Source organism: Ranitomeya imitator, chromosome 1, assembly GCF_032444005.1.
Source record: "Ranitomeya imitator isolate aRanImi1 chromosome 1, aRanImi1.pri, whole genome shotgun sequence".
NCBI lineage: Eukaryota > Metazoa > Chordata > Amphibia > Anura > Dendrobatidae > Ranitomeya > Ranitomeya imitator.
Genome location: NC_091282.1, coordinates 107017779 through 107035450, shown reverse-complemented (window position 1 = coordinate 107035450; position 17672 = coordinate 107017779). Strand labels below are relative to the sequence as shown.

The following is a 17672-nucleotide window of genomic DNA, read 5'->3' as shown; positions in this document are numbered from 1 at the left end:
CCGCTATCCCAACGTATTATTACCGCTTTTTAAATCACTGGTGAGGCCACATCAAGAATAAGGGATCCAGTTTTTGGCTCCACATTTTAAAAAGGATATTCAGAAGTTAGAATCAGTTCAACGATGGGCAACTAGATTATTACAATGGATGGAAGGCCTCTCATATGAGAGAGGTTGGAAAATTTGGGCTTGTTTAGCTTAGAAAAAAGATGCCTCAGAGGAGAGCTCATTTACATGTATGTGTGGCCAGTACAAAGGACTGGCACATGACTTATTCCTTCCAAAGACCATACTAAGGATCAGGGGACACTTATTACGGGTGGAAGAAAGGCGATTCCTACAGCTAAATAGGAAAGGGTTCTTTACAGTTAAAGATGTCAGACTGTGGAATGCCCGACCACAAGAAGTAGTAATGGCAGATACTATAACAGCTTTTAAAAAAGGGCTGGATGATTTCCCCGATACACATAACATTGTCGGTTATAGTTAATTTAGTGACAAAATGAACAATTGGTGGAGAAAGGTTGAACTTGATGGACATTGGTCTTTTTTTAACTTAGGTAACTATGTACATACACCTCTTCATTACTAAAACCAGGGCTTGATGTCAGTTGTGTTTTTGTATAATTCATAGCTCACATCAACCCCAAACCCCATTACTTCGATTGCCAATGCACCAGGGCAATCGGGAAGAGACAAGGCAATGCGCCAGAATTGATGCTCCACTTCTGGGGCAGCTGCGGTCTGGTATATTTGGGAAGAGCCCAATAACCAGGTACCTTCCCAGCCTGATATTATCAGCTCACAGCTGTCTGCTCTACCTTTGCTGGTTTCATAAAATAGGGGAGACCCTATGTAATTTTTCTCATTTGTTTGGCTAAACAAGCCTAAAAAAACTGTAGAATAAACTCCATATGAAAGGCACCAAAGGGTGAAACGCGACATAGCGCCACCATTGATTCCAGCCAATCTTGAGTTCAAAAAGTCAAACAGTGCTCCCTCCCTTCTGTGGAGGGAACAGTGGTTTGCTCAAACATATGGAGCATAAGTGTACTCAGGAAAAATTGCTTTGGGGGTCTAATTTAACCTTGGGAAAATAATAAAATGGGGGCTAAAAATTTATTTTTGTGGGAAAAAAATGATTTTTTATTTTCACGGCTCTGCATTATAAATTTCTGTGAAGCACTTCAGGGTTCAAAGTGCTCACCACACATCTAGATAAGTTCCTTGGGGGGTCTAGTTTCCAATATAACTTGTGGGGGGCTTCTACTGTTTAGGCACATCAGGGGCTCTGCAAACATAACATGATGCCCGTAGACCATTCCATCAAAGTCTGCATTCCAAAATGTCACTACTTCCCTTCCGAGCCCTGACGTGTGCCCAACCAGTGGTTTACCCCCACATATGGGGTATCAGCGTACTTAGGACAAACTGGACAACCACTTTTGGGGTCCAATTTCTCCTGTTACCCTTGTGAAAATAAAAAATTGCGGGCTAAAAAATAATTTTTGAGGAAAGAAAAATGATTTTTTATTTTCACGGCTCTGCGTTATAAACTTCTGTGAAGCACTTGGGCGTTCAAAGTGCTCATCGCACATCTAGATAAGTTCCTTGGGAGGTCTAGTTTCCAAAATGGGGTCACTTATGGGGGAGCTCCAATGTTTAGGCACACAGGGGCTCTCCAAACGCGAAATGGTGTCCGCTGACGATTGGAGCCAATTTTTCATTCAAAAAGTCAAATGGCGCTCCTTTCCTTCAGAGCCCTGCCATGCACCCAAACAGTGGTTTACCCCCACATATGAGGTATCGCTGTACTCAGGAGAAATTGCCCAACAAATTTTATGATCCATTTTATCCTCTTGCCCATGTGAAAATAAAAAAATTGAGGCTAAAAGAAATTTTTTTGTGAAAAAAAGTACTTTTTCATTTTTACGGATCAATTTGTGAAGCACCTTGGGGTTCAAAGTGCTCTTTGCACATCTAGATAAGTTCCTTGGGGGGTCTAGTTTCCAAAATGGGGTCACTTGTGGGGGAGCTCCAATGTTTAGTCTCACAGGAGCTCTCCAAACGCGACATGATGTCCGCTAACGACTGGAGCAAATTTTTCATTCAAAAGTCAAATGGCGCTCCTTCCCTTCCGAGCCTTGCTGTGTGCCCAAACAGTGGTTTACCCCCACATATGAGGTATCAATGTACTCAGGAGAAATTGCCCAACACATTTTAGGATCCATTTTATCCTGTTACCCATGTGAAAATGAAAAAGTTGAGGCTAAAAGAAATTTTTGTGAAAAAAAGTACTTTTTCATGTTTACATATCAATTTGTAAAGCAACTGGGGGATCAAAGTGCTCACTATGCATCTAGATAAGTACCTTGGGGGTCTAGTTTCCAAAATGGGGTCACATGTGGGGGAGCTCCAATATTTAGGCACACAGGGGCTCTCCAAACTCGACATGGTGTCCGCTAAAGATTGGAGCCAATTTTTCATTCAAAAAGTCAAATTGCGCTCTTTCCCTTCTGAGCCCTGTCGTGCACCCAAACAGGGGTTCCCACCTACATATGGGATATCAGCGTACTCAGGACAGATTGTACAATAACTTGCGGGGTCCAGTTTCTCCTTTTACCCTTGGGAAAATAAAAAAATTGTTGCTAAAAGATCATTTTTGTGACTAAAAAGTTAAATGTTCATTTTTTTCCTTCCATGTTGCTTCTGTTGCTGTGAATCACCTGAAGGGTTAATAAACTTCTTGTATGTGGTTTTGAGCACCTTGAGGGGTGCAGTTTTTAGAATGGTGTAACTTTTGGGTATTTTCAGCCATATAGACCCATCAAACTAACTTCAAATGTGAGGTGGTCCCTAAAAAAATGGTTTTGTAAATTATGTTGTAAAAATGAGAAATCACTGGTCAAATTTTAACCCTTATAACTTCATAGCAAAAAAAAATTGTTTCCAAAATTGTGCTGATGTAAAGTAGACATGTGGGTAATGTTATTTATTAACTATTTTGTGTCACATAACTCCCTGGTTTGACAGAATAAAAATAAAAAATCTGAAAATGGCGAAATTTTCAAAATTTTCACCAAATTTCCGATTTTTTTCCCAAATAAATGCAAAAATTATCAACCTAAATTTACTACTAACATAAAGTCCAATATGTCACAAAAAAACATTCTCAGAATCGCTAGGATCCGTTGAAGCGTTCCTGAGTTATTACCTCATAAAGGGACACTGGTCAGAATTGCAAAAAATGGCCAGGTCATTAAGGTCAAAATAGGCTGGGTCATGAAGGGGTTAAAGCTGTATTAGGCCTCCTTCACAACTCCTTATAATTCTGGGAAAACCTCTACTGAAGATATTCATGTCCGTGTGTTTCATACGTGTGGCATATGTGTGGCAACCGTGTGCCGCTCGTGTAATTTTACAAGCAGGAGCCTGCTAATGCAGCCGCCCCTGCCTGTAAAAACTGGGGAATGAATGGAAAGCAAGGGAACGTAGCTACCTAGACTTGCGGTGCTGCGCCCCCTGCTGGTATAACCTCAGATGAACTCGAGCGTGAGAAAATATTCAGAAAAATTCCCACGCTCGAGTTCATCTGAGTTTATACCAGCAGGGGGCGCAACACCACAAGTCTAGGTAGCTACGTTCCCTTGCTTTCCATTCATTCCCCAGTTTTTACAGGCAGGGGCGGCTGCATTAGCAGGCTCCTGCTTGTAAAATGATTTAACCCCTTCAGATGGATTTACAGCGTGGGACAAGACTGAAAGATGGAAGGTATGGGATATTGTTGATTTTTTATTTTAACTTTGTTTCAAGTGACAAGGGTCTTCAATTGGATTGAGAGTATAATAAACTATTACAACACCATGTGTCTTTATTTCAATAAAATACTTTTTTCCTAATGTGTGTGTGTTTTATTAACCTTTTACTACTATTGGATTAATAATGGATAGGTGTCTTATTGACGCCTCTCCATTATTAACCTGGCTTAATGTCACCTTACAATAGCAAGGTGACATTAACCCTTTATTACCCCATATCCCACTGCTACACGGGAGTGGGAAGAGAGTGGTTAAGTACCAGAATAGGCGCATCTTACAGATGTGCCTTTTCTGGGGTGGCTGGGGGCAGATGTTTTTAGCCAGGGGGGGGGGGCAATAACCATGGTCCTTCTATAGGCTATTAATATCTGCCCTGTTATGATACGGTGGTTTAGGAGCAACATGGAACGAGCTCTGAAGGAAGTGGTAACTGTACTGACCGCAGTCCCTAAGCTCAACACATCACTAGAAGCAGCCGTGGAATGCTCCTAACTCTCCCTAGGCATCTCGTCACAGCCTAAGAGCTAACTACCCCAAAAGATAGAAGCAGGAATGCTATCTTGCCTCAGAGAAAATCCCCAAAGGATAGATTAGCCCCCCACAAATAATGACTGTGAGTGGAGAGGGAAAAGACATACACAGAAACCAGGATGAGCACAGGAGGCCAGTCTAGCTTGATAGATAGGACAGGATGGAATACTGTGCGGTCAGTATAAAACACTACAAAAATCCACGCAGAATTTACTAAAAATCTCCACACCTGACTAAAGGTGTGGAGGGTAAATCTGCTTTCCAGAGCTTCCAGCAAGACAGAATTAATTCATACTGATAACGCTGGACAAACATATAAGCACAGAACGGATAAGTCCACAAATTGTGAACAGAAAAGAGCAAGCAAAAACTTAGCTTTGCAGAACTGGTCAGGAAAACAGGGAACTCCAAAGAGATGTGAATCCAACCAGGAACATTTACAAGTGGCACTGGCTGAAGGACAGAACCAGGCATAAATAGTCGAGCAGAAAAGACGATCAGTGGAAGCAGCTGAAGACAGCTAACTCCAAGGAGCAGCCATACCACTTGAAACCACAAGAGGAAGCCCAAGAGCAGAACTCACAAAAGTGCCACTTACAACCACCGGAGGGAGCCCAAGAGCGGAATTCACAACACTGCCCTCAGTCACTGGCTTTCCCACTCTGGCGGAGAAAATTGCGCGGGAGCCCACGCCAATTTTTTCCGTGATTTAACCCTTTATTTTAACAGCGAGAGCCCCCAAATTTGGCACCCAGACACTTGGAACATTATTAGTGATGAATATGTTAAAAAATAAGGGATATGAAATGGTTTACTGTATGTAAACCATGTCTAATATCCTGTCATGTTTGGGAAGAAGATAGCAAAAGCCGGCAATTGAATTACCGGCTTTTCTGCTATTTAACGCTGTATTAAATATATATATACAGTGTATATATATATATGTGTGTCTCACTGACATATATATATATATATATATATACATATATATATATATGTATATATATATATATATATATATACTGTATATACACCTATTCTATGTGTAGACATATATTTTAGCTAATCTATTCTAACCTGTCAGGTTGATTTTCCTGTACACCGCGCTGAATTACTGGCTTTTCTATAGAACACCGGTGCGTATTTCTCGCAAGTCACACTGTTGGTCCGTGTGTAATCCGTATTTTTCTCGCCCCCATAGACTTTCATTGGCGGATTTTTTGCGCAATATGCTGGCAAACACAGCATGCTGCGATTTTCTACGCCTGTAAAATATGGCAGAGAAAAATACGGCAGATAGGAGCTGCCCCATAGAGAATCATTGGTCTGCTATTGTGACCCCGGCCTCATAGTTGTGGTCTACTTATGATGTCAATTACAGGCCTCTCTCATATTTTTAAGTGGGAGAAATTGCACAATTGGTGGCTGACTAAATACTTTTTCCCCCACTGTATAGTATGCCCCCCAACCTGGTATGTGTGTTTCATATCCTGGGCCTCTTCCTGGTATGTATGTCTCCCATCCTAGTATATATGTCTCCTATCCTGGGCCCATCCTGTTATATATAGTATGTCCTCCATCCTGGTATATATGTTTCCTATCCTGGGCCCCTTCCTGGTATGTATGTCCCCCATCCTGGTATATTTGTCTCCATCCTTGTATATATATATTCCCCATCCAGGTATACAGTGGGGCAAAAAAGTATTTAGTCAGTCAGCAATAGTGCAAGTTCCACCACTTAAAAAGATGAGAGGCGTCTGTAATTTACATCATAGGTAGACCTCAACTATGGGAGACAAACTGAGAAAAAAAAATCCAGAAAATCACATTCTCTGTTTTTTTAACATTTTTTTTGCATATTATGGTTGAAAATAAGTATTTGGTCAAAAACAAACAATCAAGATTTCTGGCTCTCACAGACCTGTAACTTCTTCTTTAAGAGTCTCCTCTTTCCTCCACTCATTACCTGTAGTAATGGCACCTGTTTAAACTTGTTATCAGTATAAAAAGACACCTGTGCACACCCTCAAACAGTCTGACTCCAAACTCCACTATGGTGAAGACCAAAGAGCTGTCAAAGGACACCAGAAACAAAATTGTAGCCCTGCACCAGGCTGGGAAGACTGAATCTGCAATAGCCAACCAGCTTGGAGTGAAAAAATCAACAGTGGGAGCAATAATTAGAAAATGGAAGACATACAATACCACTGATAATCTCCCTCGATCTGGGGCTCCACGCAAAATCCCACCCCGTGGGGTCAGAATGATCACAAGAACGGTGAGCAAAAATCCCAGAACCATGCGGGGGGACCTAGTGAATGAACTGCAGAGAGCTGGGACCAATGTAACAAGGCCTACCATAAGTAACACACTACTCCACCATGGACTCAGATCCTGCAGTGCCAGACGTGTCCCACTGCTTAAGCCAGTACATGTCCGGGCCCGTCTGAAGTTTGCTAGAGAGCATTTGGATGATCCAGAGGAGTTTTGGGAGAATGTCCTATGGTCTGATGAAACCAAACTGGAACTGTTTGGTAGAAACACAACTTGTCGTGTTTGGAGGAAAAAGAATACTGAGTTGCATCCATCAAACACCATACCTACTGTAAAGCATGGTGGTGGAAGCATCATGCTTTTGGGCTGTTTCTCTGCAAAGGGTCCAGGACGACTGATCCGGGTACATGAAAGAATGAATGGGGCCATGTATCGTGAGATTTTGAGTGCAAACCTCCTTCCATCAGCAAGGGCATTGAAGATGAAACGTGGCTGGGTCTTTCAACATGACAATGATCCAAAGCACACCACCAGGGCAACGAAGGAGTGGCTTCGTAAGAAGCATTTCAAGGTCCTGGAGTGGCCTAGCCAGTCTCCAGATCTCAACCCTATAGAAAACCTTTGGAGGGAGTTGAAAGTCCGTGTTGCCAAGCGAAAAGCCAAAAACATCACTGCTCTAGAGGAGATCTGCATGGAGGAATGGGCCAACATACCAACAACAGGGTGTGGCAACCTTGTGAAGACTTACAGAAAACGTTTGACCTCTGTCATTGCCAACAAAGGATATATTACAAAGTATTGAGGTGAAATTTTGTTTCTGACCAAATACTTATTTTCCACCATAATATGCAAATAAAATGTTAAAAAAACAGACAATGTGATTTTCTGGATTTTTTTCTCTCAGTTTGTCTCCCATAGTTGAGGTCTACCTATGATGTAAATTACAGACGCCTCTCATCTTTTTAAGTGGTGGAACTTGCACTATTGCTGACTGACTAAATACTTTTTTGCCCCACTGTAGATGGCCTCCATTCTTCCTCTTTAACGTACGTACAAGTGATAGGCAGTGCAAGACGCCACTGCAATGTGCCCCCATTCACCGACATGCCAACATCAGCTGCCAGTCTCTGGCTTATATTGCAGGCCAGGGGCCAGTCTCTGCACCACAATGCATTTCAGCTGAGTATCCTTGGACGTACATCCAGGTGAAATAGATCCCGGTATCGGTGGGTCGCATCCAGCACGAGCCTGGTTGGGTAGCACCCTCAGTAACCACGACCATGATCGTTATACCTCTGAGCATCCCCTTTAAGTCAGTTTTGGTGTTGATCTTTTGCCCCATGGGCAGATGCTGGACAAATCAATTAAATAAAGCTGTCGTCCTGCGACAGATCCGTAATAAAAGTGTCTAGGGCAATGTATGTTTACTGTCAATATAGTGACACTGATGAACAATGATTCAAAATAACTTTTCCTGCCAACAGATTAATGTAACAGACATGGCGGCCAATGTATCATTATCGGGTTCACTATTACACGAGACGTATGTAATGCAGCAAAGATGTTTCAAGGAATTTTGTTTTCATTGCAAATGGGAAGCTGAGACAATCGTTCCACGTGGTGAGTGTCGTCCTCCCTACATATATGATTGCTTCCACCTGCACTCTCCGGATAGCTCCATTATTGGGGGTCATATATAAGAATTAATGAGTTTGGGAAAAACAGGTCAAATTGGTTTGTTTAGTATTATTTTAGAAACTGTACCAGTTGGTATGGGTGGAATTGCTGGTCCTCACAGAAAAAAAGCAGCCATGCTTACTAATACCTGGTCACAGCACTAACGCACTCCAGGATGTAGCAGGCCCCCATTGTAACAGGCCGAGGCTGCACAGGTGCTGATAAAACAACCACTCATACACCGACCTCCCATGGGGGTTGCCTAGCTTTCTAAATGCACATGGGCAAGGCTTGTCTAGGGCATCAGTCACACAGGGCAACCACCCCCTCATAATTGGTAGGTGTGTGAGTTGTTATTTTATCAGTATTTTGCACCTGCGCTGCCTCTTAGCATCTAGAGTCACCAAACAGACGTTATTAATGGAGAGACTGGAATGTAGTTGCCAGACACCTGTTATCATTCTCCAAAACAAAAGATTGGGCATATTGTACTCCAACATGCCTGATCTTTCTTTCCCTTCATGTTAGGAATTTGGGGATAACAGTACATACTAGATGGTCAGCCAGTCCAACATCAGCTGCACTTACCACTGTTCATTTAATGTGTAGGGGGCCTTAAGATTCTTTTATGTGAAAATTAACTTCACTTTACAATTAGCGTTACTTTATTATTTGTTTTTACTCATTTTAGAACTATTAGAAGCCCCGGATATCACTGTCACCATTGACAAGTTATCACCAGGAAAGCAAAGACTTACTATTGAGTGGAAGGTACTAAGAGTTCATTGGTTTCCATGTTTTCTTACATATTTTATAGCCTACAAGAAGTTCTGGAGAGCCAGAGACATTGACAAATGTGAATTAGGCTAGGGTAACACGAACGTATATTCTCTTATCCAAGAGAATCGGGGCAATTATGCAAATCACACTGATCAGAGTATGACCAGAGTGTGATCCGATTTTCTTGGATGAGGAGAAGATGGAGAAAAAAAAATGTCTCCATCTTCTCCATTTTGTCATTTCATTGAAATCGGACTGCACTCAGATGTCATCCGAGGGCATTGACTTCCTATTGCGCTCATCTTTATATGTCGCAGGAGACCCACCAAAACAAAAAAGCACTTTATAGACAGGCCAAGTCAAATATAAGAATGTAATTTTTATTCCATCAATTGATAAAATCAAGCCATAAAATGGCAATCATACATAATACAAGGAAGGCTCACAGATAAGGCAAATTAGTGGACAAATCCGGACATATCATTTGTACAAATAGAATTAACATAAATAAGATGAAAACAGAAGCAACAAGAACAAACCTACAAGGCTATTCAATGCAGGAACAATGTATGCAAAACAGCACATCTCTGTGTCTGTATGGAATATAAGTAAACAAACAAAAAATGTATATAAAGTACTCCGTAGTTAATACATGAACATCCCAGGGTGAATACGTAAGAAATCTGGCAAATTAATATAGTGTACAACTAAAGTTAATCACTAGGGATTAGCGATGAGTGAGAGTGCTCGGATAAGTTGTTATCTGAGCACGCTCGTGTCCTAATCGAGTATTTTCGTTGTGCTCGAGTCGCCGCCGCTGCATGTCTCACGGCTGTTTGACAACCACAATGCCTTCAGGGATTGCCTAACAAACTGGAAATAGCCCAGTGATTACCTATAGCAGTCATGTGTGCTCTTGACGGGACCTCTCCATCACAATCAGCATGGACCGGAGCAGCAAAAGAAAAGAGTGCTGGCAAGGAGGAGTTTATTACCCCTTTGATAACTTATATGGCAGGTTTTCCCATGACCATGGTTCAAATTCATTTTTACCTCGGTGTTACGGCGGGTGAATTTACATAGTGGTAAATACAATCACAGTGGATGGAATTTCTATAAATCCTACCCACAGTGCTTATAAGGTAGAGCACAATGTCCAAAACGCTACAATTCCTGATCGTGGGCATATGGAGAATAACTAACCTTGGGAATGTGAATGCTTTATGAAACCATTATCCATATATGTTTAGCTATGTGTTCACACTGTTCCTTTTCTTTTTGTCAGTACGCTGGTCACGACTATGTGGATGGATACTTAGTTGTGGTACAGCGGCTCCCAGACAGCTGTCGTTACACCATCGCCTTTAACACCAAAAATACTAAGGAACGTCTAAACCTTCCTGTGTCTTTCTTCAATGTCTCAGTAACGGCTTACAATAAAGCCGGGAGGTCCAGGTCCGCGAGCACCGTGGGTCCTCCTTTGGATGCACCAGGTAACGTCTCACCAGCAGTTACATTGTCTGTGTAATTTGTGACCTAATTAAATATATATGTAAAAATCTAACCCATCTATTACCGGAATGGCTCCAATACAACACACTGCTAAATAACCTCAGGGGCCATTAACAAGAATTATTGTAATAGGAGGACGGTGTAGAGGAAGATATCCAGATACAGGTAATGTGCTATATCCAAACATCTTGTTTCTTTATGTAACCAGTAACTTCCCAGATATTGGGACAGATTCCATGATGCCAGTAGACAGCTGTGGGGACATTTTCTTGATACATGTTCTCATACTGGGTGAAAGGAGGCATCGTTAGCAACAGCAGAAAGAGTTAATTATAAAGGTGTAGTCATTTTGCTGATACATTATTTTTTTGACAGTAGACTCAATACATGAGCTCACTTGTTTTCATTCTTTAAAGAAGTTATCTGAGAGTAGAAAAGTAAAAAAAATAAAGTAATGTCATTATAAATACTTTTCCAAATTAGCAAATGACAATCCTTTTATCTAATAAGGTAATCTTTATAGAATTAAAATGTCCAGGGGAACACATTGTTACAGCAAAAGAAACCTGTCCTAGAATATTAAGAAAACAAGAGGCTGTGAGCATATCAGTATGAAGGTCCATTCCTCCTTCCCTCCTTAATGTGTACGTAGATGTGCTGCCAGTGGATATTTTGATTTAATACTTAAGATACAAGGGGCGCTCAGGTAAGAAGAGGCTGCTCACACTGCTGTCCACCCTGTCTATCTCATCTAATACTGGAGACACCAGGAGTGCCGAGGTAAGAAGAGACTGCTCACACTGGTGTCCACCCTGTCTATATGATCTAATACTGGAGATACCAGGAGTGCCGAGGTAAGAAGAGACTGTTCACACTGGTGTCCACCCTGTCTATATGATCTAATACTGGAGATACCAGGAGTGCCGAGGTAAGAAGAGACTGTTCACACTGCTGTCTACCCTGGCTATATGATCTAGTACTGGAGATACCAGGAGTGCGGAGGTAAGAAGAGACTGCTCATACTGCTGTCCACTCTGTCTATATGAACTAGTACTGGAGATACCAGGAGTGCCAAGATAAGAAGAGACTGTTCACACTGCTGTCTACCCTGTCTATATAATCTAGTACTGGAGATACCAGGAGTGCAGAGGTAAGAAGAGACTGCTCATACTGCTGTCCACTCTGTCTATATGAACTAGTACTGGAGATACCAGGAGTGCTAAGGTAAGATGAGACTGCTCATACTGCTGTCCATTCTGTGTATATGATCTAGTACTGGAGATACCAGGAGTGCTCAGATAAGAAGAGACTGCTGTCATGATCCGTTCCAGGGTTTAATCTTGTCTGCCCTTTTTCCGCGAGGATCATGTCAAGGGTTAACTTTGCTCTGCCTCATTCTGGGTTCAGGTTTGCTATTTAGCTCTCATGCATCCTGCTGGCGGTGTCAGCTATAGTTCTGCCTTCGGCATGTGATCCTGACTCTGGTAGCTCTTGATTTGTCCTGCTGTGATCCCTGACTTGCCCCGTGTCTGTTGACTCCCTCTGTCTGCCCTTTTTCCAGCATTTCCCTGTTTGTCTGTTTGATTCTCTGGTTCCTGACTTGGCTCGTATTCGGATTCGCTTCTGCCTTCTGACTTTGTCTTACCTGCTTCTGACTATTGCTGAAACTCCTGGCTTGTTCTTGACCACGTGTATTGCTGATCCCTTTAGTACTTCTGCCTATTGTTGTTTTTTGACTCGGCTTGTTTGACCACTCTCTCGCCACTTGGTGGCGCCTATGCTGCTGCTCTGTGGTGCTTCTCTGTGTACGCAGTCTCACTTCCCTCTCAAGCTCCCTCTGGTGGAGGTTGTGTCATACTGCACTGCAGCAGCATGACATTATAGCTGACCATATACATTTAAAGGGATTTCTGCATTTTTTTTATCTGCTCTGTTTGCTATGGATCCGCTCCATACCTTGGCGGATCAAATGGACGGTTTGACAGTGATGATACAGGACCTGTTTGTGGAGCAGAGGGCCTTGTCCTCATCTCATAACCACCTGCAAAGGGAGCTTTCTGACACAGTTAAATCATTGCAGACTGACTGTAAGCACTCTAACACTGTTGATGTCTCATTGCACTCTCCTAAACCTACAGTCAAGCTCCGAGATACCTTCTCTGGGGAGAGGGAGAGATTCCATACTTTTAAGGAGAGTTGCAAGCTTTTTTTTCTCTTAGACCCCGATCTTCTGGAGATGACAGTCAGCGGGTGGGGATAATCATTTCCTTACTGTGGGAGGGACCTCAGTCGTTGGGTTTCTCTTTACCTGTTTCTGCCCCTGAATGTGTGTCTGTGGACAGATTCTTTGAGGCTTTGGGACTCATTTATGATGAACCAGACTGGGTCATGGTGGCAGAGGACATGATCATGAGTCTCTCCCAGAATGAACTCACTGCTGAACAGTATTCTGAGTTTATGCGGTGGTCCGTTGAGGTGTCTTGGGGTGACTCTGCTCTGAAATGCCTGTTTGAGAGAGGGCTTTCTGATAATCTCAAGGACGTGCTGGCCCTTCATACGCCACCCAGTACCCTGGAGGAGGCCATGACCCAGGCCATTCGTATGGACCGGAGGTTACGCGAGAGAAGAATTATCCAGCGTGAGATTCCTGTATTGCCTGCCAAGTCTGAGGTGATTTCATTCAAGGAGACTATGGAAGTTGATGCCACCAACTTCAAGGAGAAAGAGAGGAAACGACGATGTGATGGGAAATTATGTTTTTATTGTGGAGATCCGGGACATTGGAAGAAGGACTGCCCCTCTTGTCCATCGAGTAACAAGCTGTCGAGTCTGGGTGATGGTCTAGGAGGTCATCCTGACTCTCAGATACCATTTTCATAATTTCAAAAAGTTTTGTTAGAGGTGAAACTGTGTTATGGAGGTGGTTTTGCATCCACTTCAGTGTTTGTGAACTGTGGATCTTCCATGAACCTCATTGACTCCGGGTATTCCGGTTTTCTCCAACATTCCAAAGACATACTGATAGGGAATTTAGATTGTGAGCCCCGTCGGGGACAGCAATGATAATGTGTGCAAACTGTGAAGCGCTGCGGAATATGTTAGCGCTATATAAAAATAAAGATTATTATAAAAAAAATAAAGATTATTATATTGACTCTAGTCTGGTGTCCAAGTTAAAGTTAGGGACAGTTAGGCTAGAGACTACCATCCATATCGTTGCCATTGAAAAGAAACCATTGGCTCAAAATGTCCTTAAATTTGTCTCTGAGGAGTTCCTCCTAAAGGTGGGTTCCTTGCTCCAGGAACAAATTTCATGTTTTGTTCTCAAAAATCTTCCTGTGGGACTGGTGCTGGGATTCCCATGGTTGCAAAGGCATAATCCTGTTACAGACTGGGGATCTCGTGATATTGTTAAATGGGGTCCTAATTGTTCCAAAGTTTGTCTTTCTGCTGTTTTTGTGTCTGCCATTAGTCCAGAGGGTATTCCAGAGTACCTAAAGGACTTTGGGGACGTATTCTCTGAAAAAGAGGCTGAGGTTTTTCCACCCCATCGTCATAATAATTGTACCATCAATCTTATTCCGGGTTCTAAATTGCCTAAAGCCCGTTTATACAATCTTCCTGGCCCGGTACATACTGCTATGAAAAACTATATCTCTGATAGAATACGCAAAGGTCGCATCCGTCCCTCTGTCTCACCTGTGGCCGCGGGATTTTTTTTTTTTTCAAGAAAAAAGATAGTGGTTCACCCCCTTGCCTCGATTTCCGGGAACTAAATAAAATTACAGTGAGAAATACCTACCCTCTCCCACTCATTCCTGATCTCTATAACCAATTATCTCGGGCTAAGTGGTTTTCCAAACTTGATTTCAGGGGAGCATATAACCTTATCCGCATTCAGGAAGGGGATGAGTGGAAAACGGCATTTCTCACCTCCAAGGGTCTGTTTGAAAATATGGTCATGCCCTTCGGTCTCACAAATGCGTCCGCAGTATTTGAGAACTTCATGAATGATGTTTTTTCTGATTTTATTGGGCGCTTTATGATTGTCTACCTTGATGATATCCTTGTTTTCTCGCCTGAATAGGAATCCTACATTGGTCATTTACGTGCTGTTCTTCACATGTTACGGGGAAATTCTCTGTTCGCTAAACCCGAGAAATGTTTGTTTTGGGTCCAGGAGCTTTCTTTTCTGCGGTTCATCCTTTCTGCCAATGGGTTTCAGATGGATCCTGGAAAGGTACAGGCGATTGTTGATTGGGTGCAACCCAGAGACCTCAAGGGGTTGCAGCGTTTTCTGGGTTTCGCCAATTATTATCGAAAATTTATCAAGGGGTTTTCTCAGGTGGTCAAGCCACTCACCGATCTCACTCGCAAGGGGGCTGATCTCAAAGTTTGGTCACCCTTGGCAGTTGAAGCATTTGTTACATTAAAAAAAGTGTTTTGATCTGCTTCTGTATTGGTTCAGCTCAATCCATCTGAACCGTTCATTGTAGAGGTGGATGGATGCATCAGAGGTGGGAGTAGGAGCGGTGTTGTCTCAGGGACCCATTACTTTGACCAATTTAAGACGATGTGCCTTTTTCTCCAGGAAGTTTCCCTCTGCAGAGAAGAACTATGATGTTGGTAACCGGGAGTTATTGACCATAAAATTGGCTTTTGAAGAATGGATGCATTTTTTGGAGGGGGTGGTTCATCGGATTACGGTGATTACGGACCACAAGAACTTGTCGTATATTGAATCTGCCAGATGGTTAACTCCTAGACAGGCTAGGCGGTCGCTTTTTTGTCTCATTTTTATTTTTCAATCACTTTTCGGCCTGGTTCCAAGAATGTCAAGGCGGATGCCTTATCTCGCAGTTTTGATCCGATATCACCCTCCGAACCTCCTTCCTCCATTCTTCAGCATGGGGTGGTTGTTGCGGGGGTATCCTCTGAATTTGAGCAGGAGATACGGAAGGCTGTGTCTTGCTCGTTCCTCTTTGCCTGACAATAAGCTCTTTGTCACGGTTCAGTACCGGTTGAGGGTTCTCCGAGAGTTCCACGATTCTGCTCTCAGTGGACACCTGGGGATCTCAGCCACCTGGAAAGCCATTGCTAGGCTGTTTTGGTGGCCCTCCATGACCTCTGATATCACTGTGTTTGTGTCTGCTTGTGATACCTGTGCCCGTGCTAAGAGCTCCCATAACCAGCGGGCCGGGGAATTGGTGCCATTGCCAATTCCGGATAGACCTTGGACTCATTTGTCCATGGATTTCATTACTGATCTCCCTCCTTCTAATGGCAAAACTGTAATCTGGGTAGTGGTTGACAGATTCAGTAAACAAGCGCATTTTGTACCTCTGGCAGGATTGCCTAATGCTGAAACACTATCTAAGCTGTTTGTTGAGCACGTTGTATGGCTGCATGGACAGCCTTTGAATGTGGTTTCTGATAGAGGGGTACAATTTGTGTCCAAATTTTGGAGGGCATTTTGTAAAAGATTGGGTGCTTCCTTCTCCTCTGCTTACCTTCCTGAGACCAACAGTCAGACGGAGAGGACCAATCAGTCACTTGAACAGATTTTGAGGTGTCTTGCTATGTCTCAGCAGGATGATTGTTGTTCTTCATTGCCCGTGGCTGAGTTTGCATTTAACAATCGGATTAACCAGTCCACGGGCACTTCTCCCTTCTTCTGTAACTATGGTTTTCACCTCCATTTTGGCAAATTTTCTAGGCTGGATTCTGGATGTCCAGGGGCTGATACGGTGGTGCAACGATTGGGGGAGGTGTGGAGGGAGGTCCAGAAGAACATTGGGGAGGCTCAGGTCAAACATAAACTTTTTGCGGATAAGCGACGGTCTGTAGGACCTATATTCCTGGTAGGAGATAAAGTGTGGTTGGCTACCAGGAACATTCATCTTAAGGTTCCTTCTGCTAAGCTAGGTCCAAGGTTTATTGGTCCTTACAAGATCATTGAGGTGGTCAATCCAGTTGCCTTTCGCATACGGCTTCCTCCTTCGCTTTGGAACCCCAATGTGTTCCATAAGTCACTTCTTAAGTCATTTGTTCCATTCTCTGCTGGGCCTTCATCCCCTCCGCCTCCTGTCCCTGTGGATGGACAGACTGAGTATGAAGTGGAACGGATTTTGGATTCTAGCATGGTACGTAGTTCACTTCAGTATTTGGTCCATTGGAGGGGTTACGGTCCTGAGGATCAATCTTGGGTCCCGGCGCAATCTGTCTATGCTGATTGATTGGTCCGGGCATTTCACGCACGCTATCCTGGGAAACCTGGGGGTCCGGTGGCCCCCCTTGAGAGGAGGGTGCTGTCATGATCCGTTCCAGGGTTTAATCCTGTCTGCTCTTTTTCCGGGTGGATCATGTCAAGGGTTAACTTTGCTCTGCCTCATTCTGGGTTCAGGTTTGCTATTTAGCTCCCATGCATCCTGCTGGCGGTGTCAGCTATAGTTCTGCCCTTCGTCGTGTGAACCTGACTCTGGTAGCTCTTGATTTGTCCTGCTGTGGTCCCTGATTTGCCCCGTGTCTGTTGACTCCCTCTGTCTGCCCTTTTCCCAGCATTTCCCTGTTTGATTCTCTGGTTCCTGACTTGGCTCGTATTCGGACTCGCTTCTGCCTTCTGACTTTATCTTATCCACTTCTGATCCTTGCTGAACCTCCTGGCTTGTTCCTGGCCACGTGTATTGCTGATCCCTTTAGTACTTCTGCCTATTGTTGTTTTTTGACTCGGCTTGTTTGACCACTCTCTCGCCGCTCGGTGGCGCCTATGCTGCTGCTCTGTGGTGCTTCTCTGTGTCCGCAGTCTCACTTCCCTCTCAAGCTCCCTCTGGTGGAGGTTGCGTTATACTGTACACTGTAGCAGCATGACAATTGCTCATACTGCTGTCCACTCTGTCTATATGATCTAATACTGGAGATACCAGGAGTGCCGAGGTAAGAAAAGACTGCTCACACTGCTGTCCATCCTTGTTTTCTGAATGCTAAGAAGCTACTGTGACCAACCTACAAATAGCTTGACAGTACATAGTATAGATTACCACAAGGTCAAAGCAGCAGAGCTTCTATTAACATTGTAGGACT

General features: G+C 43.3%; 1 protein-coding gene across 1 annotated transcript in view; it reads left to right on the top strand.

Annotated features, from left to right (window-relative positions):
* LOC138657631 (interleukin-6 receptor subunit beta-like) overlaps window positions 1-17672 on the top strand; it is a 129215-nt gene that overhangs the window by 37322 nt on the left and 74221 nt on the right. The window contains exons 7-9 of the mRNA XM_069745366.1: window positions 8108-8243; window positions 8992-9071; window positions 10366-10573. Coding sequence (XP_069601467.1) covers window positions 8108-8243; window positions 8992-9071; window positions 10366-10573 — 424 coding nt within the window. The remainder of the gene's footprint in view (window positions 1-8107; window positions 8244-8991; window positions 9072-10365; window positions 10574-17672) is intronic.